Source organism: Pavona decussata, unplaced genomic scaffold (assembly GCF_977016875.1).
Source record: "Pavona decussata unplaced genomic scaffold, jaPavDecu1.1 SCAFFOLD_134, whole genome shotgun sequence".
NCBI classification, from domain to species: domain Eukaryota; kingdom Metazoa; phylum Cnidaria; class Anthozoa; order Scleractinia; family Agariciidae; genus Pavona; species Pavona decussata.
The window spans coordinates 6220001-6230000 of NW_028145547.1; the positions used below are offsets into that span (position 1 = coordinate 6220001).

At 39.5% G+C, this 10000-nt stretch overlaps 1 protein-coding gene and 1 long non-coding RNA gene across 3 annotated transcripts in view; both read right to left on the reverse strand.

The window, feature by feature from the left end:
- The window catches only part of LOC146467983 (uncharacterized), a 22373-nt gene that overhangs the window by 4979 nt on the left and 7394 nt on the right, over positions 1 to 10000 (reverse strand). For both annotated transcript variants that reach the window (XR_014867697.1, XR_014867696.1), the window contains exon 2: positions 2088 to 2216. This is a non-coding gene — a long non-coding RNA (uncharacterized LOC146467983). The remainder of the gene's footprint in view (positions 1 to 2087; positions 2217 to 10000) is intronic.
- Positions 8977 to 10000, reverse strand: part of LOC146467984 (uncharacterized) — a 5507-nt gene continuing 4483 nt past the window's right edge. Inside the window, exon 7 of the mRNA XM_085125631.1 lies at positions 8977 to 9173. Within this exon, the coding sequence (XP_084981757.1) occupies positions 9124 to 9173 (50 nt within the window). The 3' untranslated portion in view covers positions 8977 to 9123. The remainder of the gene's footprint in view (positions 9174 to 10000) is intronic.

Consider the following 10000-nt stretch of genomic DNA (forward strand, 5'->3'; position numbering starts at 1 on the left):
AGTACTGCTTAGCTAATACCGCTTAATACAGGACCTCTAATATCAAAGAGCAAATTCTCCTATCTTGTCCCGTTACTTTTCTTATAACAAGTACTGTGCAGATTTTACAGGGCCGTACATAGCGCGGGGGCTGCTCCTACAGGAAAACTCAATTTGTTTCTAACATCACACTGATCACAAGAAAATCGACTAATTGACTGAAAAAATATTCCTTCGATGTGAATTCCAAATGACTATTTTGGAAAATCTTTTGAAGCAAAAGCCAGTACCAATAACCAGTTTTCTTATGAAAATAATGATTTTGTCAGTTTGGGCTGCCTATGGTTTAGAATTCGGTGTGTAAATAAAGACTGACAAGCCTACGTCACTTTCTGGCGCTTGTTTTAGCCTTTTTAAATCTAGCTTATACAAGTAGGTTTTTTTTTTAAAGGGGTGAATTGGTTTTAAAAGCCTGCGCTGCTCGCAAGTATTTGTAGCGGGTTTGGATTTAGCCATCATATGTTCATCATCCGAGAGGTCATTTTCACCTAACGATTTTTCAGTTTCCTCTTTGAATTCTCTTCGTTTTGAGTATGACCTCTTATTCCGTGTGTTCAACGACGTTGTTGTTATACCACATAGGGCATTTCAGCTGGGTTTGGCTTGGCTCTTTTAAGTGCTTGATAGTTTTAACTGCCTTTCTTGTTGAGATTTGGGTAATGTTAGGACAGGAATTAATCATTGCTTGTATCGTGCAATGAGCTTCATTCTGTAATTGCTGCAATGCCGGGCGCGGATATTAGTGTTTGTCACAAGCAGTTGTGTTTCTTGGCACGGCTATTTGGTTTTTTAGTTCTCTAGTAATCGTTGTAGCGTGTTATAGAGCTGTGCAACGTGTCACAGTAATACTGAAAAGGCTTGAATTGTATTTAAATAACGAGTGTGTTTTTGCAAATGCTTCGCTCCACTGATATAGTGCGTTTGAATTGTGGAGGCTCAGTCAGTTTTCTCCCTTTGTTTGCAGCAGTGCATAGACTGTGTTGTAAAATGAGAGACAATATTTGCTTCAAGCTAAACAAGATGTTAACTCCATAAAAAGACCATAAACGTCTTAGAGGCAACTTTTTGTGTATTAAGCGGTCAAAAAATACAGGGAAATGTATGGAAAGTTCAAAACACGACTGGACGCTTTCCGTCACGGTTACATCCCTCCAATTTTTTTCTTAAAATCCTTTTTCTAGTGCCAAAAGTTTCCAATTCATGAATTTTTTAGAAGCGATATTTTATGGAAATTATTTGACATCGGATTTCCATACAAACACTGTTATTTCAAGCCTGTTATCTTTCAGAAGCGATGTTTTATGAAAATTATTTGACATCGGATTTCCATACAAACACTGTTATTTCAAGCCTGTTTGCCTACCCGTCAAAATGGCCTCGAAAACCGTGATAAGGCCTATTCTAGAAAGTAACTAAAGGTGGATTTCCACTGTCGCGTAAATTTTACGTGCGTACAGAAATGAATTTAGCTGGTTTTTACGTACGTAAATAGAATAAGAAGCGATGTATGAGCAAAAAGTTGAGTGCTGTTCAACTTCTTAAAGGTGGATTTCCACTGTCGCGTAAATTTTACGTGCGTACAGACGTGCATTGAGCTGGCTTTACGTACCTAAATAAAATAAGAAGCGATCTATCAGTCGCGTGCATAAACGTAAAAAGTTGAATGCTGTTCAACTTTTTACATTTACGCACGCCGCTCATACATCGCGTCTTATTTTATTTACGTACGTAAAGCCAGCTCAATTCACGTCTGTACGCAACTAAAATTTACGCCACAGTGGAACTCCACCTTAAGGCATTCGCAGAAAGTCTGATTGTGTGGATTAGCTAGGTAAACTTACGGTATTTAACTGAAAGGACGTTTTCTCACAAAGAAGTGCGAAAATAACAACATAAGTTAAGCGATGGTTCTTGAAACGAACAACTTCACAGCTAGAATAATCAATGACATCGCTAATTCGAAAATATTTCGTTCTCGATCTAACGCAAACACGACAGTGAAATTAAAAGAAACAACATAAAATAAAACATGATTGTTCAAGACTTACTGAGACCTTGAAGTTGTTTTCCTGTCAGGTCCATTCGCTCCCCAGCAAAGTCACAACTGATACCGTTCTGTCGATCGCCTGAATCGCTGATCCACTGACCGCGCGCTTATTTCTCTACGCAAAGAAGGCCTGAAAGTCAATGTAATCATCCTATTAATGTGATCATCATGTTACATGTTGTCGCCGAAACGTCATGTTTTAATCTCGCTACTTTTTATTCTGAAATAATACAACAGTCCTGGCAAAAGAAACCTCTGACACCGCAGGTCTCTTATGCCAGCGGAGATGGTCTTGTGCTCAGTCCGACAAAGAGGGAGAGGAAAGCCGGCCCCTAGACCTTTTTAGGCAAACCCCTTTCGGCTAGCGCTCACATCTGATGTCTAAAATTGAGTTGCATCTACATATAACATGAACAGCTGTCTTCCAAGTGGTACGTCTTGAGGTACATGCTAAAACTCACAAAATGAATAAAGAAATACCTCGTTGTTTATTTCAACAAAATGGTCAGGCAATGATCAAAAGTATGAAAAGCTAGGGGGAAAAACACACTTGTGATTAGTTCACGGTCAAGCGCATGCGCGAGCAGACCGGCTCAAAAATAAATTGTACGGGTCGACACTAAATTCGATGCGACCTTGTGGTGGAACAATCTGTTGAAATCGCGCCCGAATTTGGATCATCCGCTCTTCGTTCTTCACTTTTTATAATCTTTGTTTCCTGTTGTAAATATAAGTTCGATTTTTGTACGGTTAAAAGTGTTTTAGCATCCGAAAACCACATTTTTGTCGATGGCGCGGCCGACCGGCGACGGGACGTTCTGTGGACTCTCTGGAAGCACAGAAGTTAAGCGGACAGAGTGGAGTGGATGTAGAAATCCTGTGCGGTTAACGAGATACGTCCACCAAACGTGGAAAATTGGTAAAGGGATAAGTCTGTTTAAAATAGACAACGATTTCGCGGCACATCTGCATTCGCTGGAAATGGCAAAGGTCACCAACTGGCTTTGGATGAACTCGCGAGGATTTTCTAGATTTCAATCGTACTGTTTGTTCATATGGAATTCAACTGTCAAAAACGGAGAATTCGACGGACAAACAGCATCAAACATCAGTGTTTTGCTTTGGATGGAAAAAATTGTACAACAGTGAGACGCGAAGCCAATAAATATGAGATCAAATGTGCGAGTTAGTTGTAGTCTATTAGCGGGCTCGAATAGCGGGCAGTAGAAAAAAATCCAAAAGATTTGCGGCAAACTACAAAATCTATTGTAAGGTATTCATTTATCTATACAATTATGGTCATTTCGAATGGCAAACGCAGTTTTGATTTGCCACTATGGAGAGTTTTCTCAAATGCATTCCAGCATCTCGGAAGGACGCTCAGTGGTGTTGTTACTAAACAGTCGCATCGCTTCTTGAAGCTTGCGGATTTCTCGTTCTTCGCCTTCTCGCTGGTCTAATAAAATCAGGTTATCGAGTGTACACACTATATAGGAAGTTTATCACTGAATGCTGATGAAATACTGGATTTAGGGAGCTTCTCGGCTTTTCGAACCGTGCGTAATAAAAAAAGGTCGATGCCGCGAGATATCGACATTGTACTAAAATAAAACCGTATACGTTCGCATAAGTTCTGGCATTTCTTGAATGTCCAAACCTAATCCCCATGTGTTTTACATGGACAGCCTTTTTGTTTCTTTCTGAAACGTGACCAAAACACTGGCCGGTCATGTCAGTTTTATTTTTATGCCAGCAAGTTATACCGAAGACTTGCCCGCCATATCCCGCCGGTGTTGTGTACTCGCTTCTAATTGGTCCAAAAACAATTGGCTTGACAGCGCTTACCTTATCGCTCGCACATGCGCCGAACCGTGAAACTCTCCCTTTAACGACAAGAGAATCTTTTCATTATTTTAATTTTGTATTATAAAAGAAAAACGCTCAATGTATGATTGTGATTGTTCATTCTAGCCAAGGCTTGGCATCCGTACAGACCGACGTTGTAGTTCAGTTTTTCATCTCAGTTAACCCTTTAACCTCTAATATCAAAGAACAAATTCTCCCATCTTGTCCCGTTACTTTTCTTATTAAAGTACTGTGGAGAAGTTATTAAAATACAGCGGTTATTAAAATACAGCGGTCTAGTTCTCACAAGGAAAAACGCTTCTAGGAAAGCATTAGTGAAACTAAGAATAAGCAGCCACAAGCTTTTGATTGAAACAGGAAGATACGACAACATACCCCGTAATGAAAGGGTGTCTAATGTTTGCAACCGTAAAACCATTGAAGACGAAATTCATTTTTTATTAGATTGCCCAAGTTACTCTTCTTTAAGAGATATGTTCTTTTCTAAAATAGAACCTAGCCTTCCATTAACACGACTATTAGTAAAAGAAACTTTACTATCGCATATAATGAACTCAACAGACTATTTTATAAACACTCAATTAATTTCATTTGTTACCTCGTGCTTCGAATTGAGAGATAAACTTCTCTCCGGAATGATTACTTCTACTGTATGAAAAGTTTAAAATAAGCAAAGACTTCAGTTACTTTATTTTATTTTATTTTAAGTTATCTTAAGAATTAGTTAACGAATCAATAATTAGCTATGAATAGCTTTTGCAATACTGTATTTGTTATAGTCATGCAAATAAAGCTTGTTGTTGTTGTTGTTGTTGTATCGTCGCAAAAGAACGGTCTCGGTTTTTTAAGTGCACCTATGCCAGAGGAGATAATCTTGGCAGTCTTATTAACATGTTTGGACTACGAAAGATTTTGATCGATGTAAAGTCCTAAGGATTTGGTGTGGGGCACTCTATCAATTTCGTGACCTTCAATTTGCACAGTAAGTGAATGGCCACTTGTAGTACTAGCCAGTCTCTGCCGTGAGCCTATTAACATTAATTCCGTTTTGACAATATTCAGGCTGAGCTTATTTACATTGAGCCATACATGAAGGTTAGCTAGTACTGCTTAGCTAATACCGCTTAATACAGGACCTCTAATATCAAAGAACAAATTCTCCTATCTTGTCCCGTTACTTTTCTTATAAAAAGTACTGTGGAGATTTTACAGGGCCGTACATAGCGCGGGGGCTGCCCCCTCCAGGAAAACTCAATTTGTTTCTAACATCACACTGATCACAAGAAAATCGACTTATTGACTGAAAAAATATTCCTTCGATGTGAATTCCAAATGACTATTTTGGAAAATCTTTTGAAGCAAAAGCCAGTACCAATAACCAGTTTTCTTATGAAAATAATGATTTTGTCAGTTTGGGCTGCCTATGGTTTAGAATTCGGTGTGTAAATAAAGACTGACAAGCCTACGTCACTTTCTGGCGCTTGTTTTAGCCTTTTTAAATCTAGCTTATACAAGTAGGTTTTTTTTTTAAAGGGGTGAATTGGTTTTAAAAGCCTGCGCTGCTCGCAAGTATTTGTAGCGGGTTTGGATTTAGCCATCATATGTTCATCATCCGAGAGGTCATTTTCACCTAACGATTTTTCAGTTTCCTCTTTGAATTCTCTTCGTTTTGAGTATGACCTCTTATTCCGTGTGTTCAACGACGTTGTTGTTATACCACATAGGGCATTTCAGCTGGGTTTGGCTTGGCTCTTTTAAGTGCTTGATAGTTTTAACTGCCTTTCTTGTTGAGATTTGGGTAATGTTAGGACAGGAATTAATCATTGCTTGTATCGTGCAATGAGCTTCATTCTGTAATTGCTGCAATGCCGGGCGCGGATATTAGTGTTTGTCACAAGCAGTTGTGTTTCTTGGCACGGCTATTTGGTTTTTTAGTTCTCTAGTAATCGTTGTAGCGTGTTATAGAGCTGTGCAACGTGTCACAGTAATACTGAAAAGGCTTGAATTGTATTTAAATAACGAGTGTGTTTTTGCAAATGCTTCGCTCCACTGATATAGTGCGTTTGAATTGTGGAGGCTCAGTCAGTTTTCTCCCTTTGTTTGCAGCAGTGCATAGACTGTGTTTTAAAATGAGAGACAATATTTGCTTCAAGCTAAACAAGATGTTAACTCCATAAAAAGACCGTAAACGTCTTAGAGGCAACTTTTTGTGTATTAAGAGCAATTCTCCAGGAAAGTGAAGCAAAGTTGGAAATGAAAAATTTTAACCCCCCTTCAATTTTTGTGTGGAGGTAGGTTACCTTGTGGGATAAACAAAAACAGCCATATTTGGATCGGCAGATGTATCGTTGCCATGGTAACAGTACTAGATGACATCAGCCTCACGACCATGTTTTGAGCAAAAGTTCCACTCTCAAAAAGTAAAAGTAAACGGGTCTGGTTCTCGGGTGCATGTGAACCAATTCAAATGAAATTCATACAGATTGTAGAGCCACTCTCCCAGTTTATAAAATTTGCCGTTAAATTAAATTGGGTTTTATAAACAAGAAGAAAATGCTCGTCTTACTATGTTCCCTGTTAGCCATTTTGACAAGCAGGAAAAACAAGCACAACCATATTCGTTATTTCTCCGAAAGTACTCTTTCCACATAAACCAAATAAGCAGCAGAGATAACACGGACATTGAGGTTTCTAAATATCATAAAATCAATTTGGGGAAAACTATATTCTGACCATGGGTGCTGAAGACACCTGGGACAAATTGCACAACATAGCAAAATTGGTAATTTTGAGGGCTCTAGTATTTGGCTAAAACAGGCTTTAGAGAGAGAAAATCTGCTTCAAAAGTATCTTTTATCATCTTGTCTGATTCCTACATTTAGTAAATAAGGTTTTAGCCACAAATTTGATGAAATATAAATTGAAACAAAACCTACCTTGGAGGTTTTGGGGATTTCTTTAGGGTGCTTTCGTCGCGTGGTACTCTCTAGTGTCTCTCCTTCGCACGCTTCGTTTTTTTTTGACCAAATCTAGCGCAGACTCTAGTCTAACAGTTACTCCCATCGAATATCCAGTTTGCCGTGTTTCAGACCAGAGATGATGATTCAAGTAGCCCGATACACTTGACAAAGAATAGTTGACAAGGTCAAAACATGGTCGTAATACTTGCGATTTCAGCCGTCGAGCACCTAAATTCATCAATATTATCCAACCAGTAAGTCAAGTAAATGTGTCGAGATCAATGTACAAAGCAAATGCATGCCTTTGAACAATCCAAAGTAACGTCTTTGGCTAAAATCGAGTCAGATATTGCGATAGTCAACAAGCCAAGAATGGTGAATAAATCGAACGCGAAGGCCGGAAGTCCGAGAAGCACGACTGCTGACCGGATGTAACACAATGTAATGGGATGTAACACCGGATGTGAGTGTAATGATATCCTCTTGTAATGGGGTTGTTTTACAATGGCAATGGTGAAGAAAACCAAAACAAACAAAAAAAAAAACCGTAAAACCGAAAAATCGAATGGAAGCATCAAAGAAAAGTTAAACGTTGAGCAATGTCATACCCTGGGAAACTGGGAACAAGGTTGAAATGTTTAGGCGCAAAATCTAACTCGGGTTCATACGTACCACAGAGCCCCACGTTAAACCAGTGAACAAGTGCAATCTGCCGTTTTGGCACGCACAGTATGAATTTCCTTTTTTTATTTTTGCATACCTGTATAGACACACAGAATTCGAACGTCCAAGAGTTCTTAGAAAAACTAACTTCCTTGTTTTCATTCAAGCCAGCGCATCATTTGTTGTTAACGAAAGCCTGAACATATTTTAACACAAGCCTGAACATATTTTAACACCTGTCAGTACTCCTGAATTTACTATGGATTACTATGGCTACTTTACTATGAATTTCCTTCTTTTTTTTTTTGCATACCTGTATAGACAGACAGAGTTCGAACGTCCAAGAGTTTTTAGAAAAACTAACTTCCTTGTTCTCATTCAAGCCTGCACATTATTTGTTGTTAAGGAAAACCTGAACATATTTTAACACCTGTCGGTACTCCTGGATTTCCTGTGGCTAAACCAAGAGATGAAATGGTATCCACTCTTACATTAACGTGATCCAGTGTAGTAAAGCCAATGGACTCCGGCTACCCGTCATAACTAATTACAACTATGCCGAGGTATTTACCTTCAAACTAAACAAATGAGCACCTTCTCGATAGGGAATAATCGTTGAAACTAAATAGAAAGCACCACAAGTAATAACTCTAGTATTGTGAGAGGCCTTTGTGTAAGTTACATGGACTCGCCTCCATGAAACTGAATAAAGCATTCACATATGGCTCCTTCTTTCGGTTTCCCGATACGCCCTGAATTCCGTACTTGAGGCATAGGCTTTTTAGGTTCGACAGCGTTAGTTTGGCCCGAAGCTCATCTTTATTCATACGGCACAAGTTTACTCTCCTGTACGAGTAGCAGCAACCGCGACTCTCTACCTCTGACACAGGTTGATCTTCTTCTTCAGCAACTAGCCTTTCCGTGATTTCGGCTGTCACGTCACGGATCAAGTTTTCTCTTTCTTCTGTGTCTACCTCTGCCTCTGTGACATTCTTCCTCTTGGCGGCCATACGCGAAAAGTATGAAGTGATTTGTTGCGCGGTTAAGAAATCATCAACGGCGAATAATCTTTTCCCATCCTGTCCACGAGCTCGTCTCATCTGCCTGGCCACATCCTCACCGCTGCTTTTCTTCCCAGTCTGTTCGCCAAGGTTGTATTTAAGATCCAGAAAATTTTTTTGCTCCTGGGTAAACCGCACTTTTCTCGGACTGGATTTCAACGCCCAACCCATTTGACATGTGTCTGAAGCACGATTCGTCACTGGAGCGCCACAAACTGGTAGGCTCTGTTGCTTACTAGTTTGTCCTTCATGGAGATTTTTCGCATAACTAATTTTGGCTCGATCTTGAAGGGTTATCCTCCCGAGGGATCTCACGTGTGCGCCAAACTCACAGTGGCGCTCCAAAGCCGAATACCTGATGAAGGTTTTCGTACAGCTCTGCTCTGGACAGGTGAACATTCTGGTCGTTTGACAAGTCTCACGTCCTCCACTGCTCGGGTTTGTACCCTCATCAGACGAATCAGAGTTGCTTGGTTCACAATCAGTGTCACTGCATCGACCACCATCCACTTCGTCGGCGACACTCGTATGCAGAGACTGTATACGAAGAAATCGAAATGATAATAAATTTACAAAGAGCTTAATAAAGTAATAATAAATATCGTGATGATTACGTGATTTACACATTGTTATGCTCTTATTTACCTTTTGTGCCCTTTGAAAAACTTCTACAAAGTCACCAGGACCAAACATCTCAGATTCTTCTTCAAGCCATACAAAGTCAGCGTTACCTGGAACTGTCCGAAAAGATTAAGTCATTCGTGAGCCTTGGCAGGTGAGAAAGTGTCCTCTCCCCTATATATCACTAAAAATAATCACGCTATGGAACTGAAACTTATATGATCAGCTTACATGATGTGTATAGGATAAAAAATATACTTTAGTGACAGTAACGTGGAAGTCATGAACTCCTTTCATGCCAAAATGACGTCATGCATTAAAAAAATCTTGTCTACATCGTCAATTTCAAGATTTTTCTGAAATTTTAGAAAATATCGAAATTTAATTTGACAAATCGAAAATACATATACATACAAAAGGAATTTAGATAGACTGCAAGCAGTCTTTTTCTGGATAGTCGAGAGGTCGCGCGAAATAGCCGAGTGCGAAAAAACTGGCTCGAACTAGCGGAGGGGGGCTTGGGGAGAGTCTCTTCTCGTTTATTACTCTTCTCTCCAGTCTCGCTGCGCTGTGAGCGCACCCTCTCGACTAACCAGAAAGGGACTGCTTGCAGTCTAGATTTTAGAAGAAACTTTTCGTTTAAAGCTAAAATCTCATATAAACCGAAAATTAGACTGAAAAAAACTCAAGTCGCGGGATCACACAATTGATACACCAAATATTCCCATAATAGTTCGATCGTG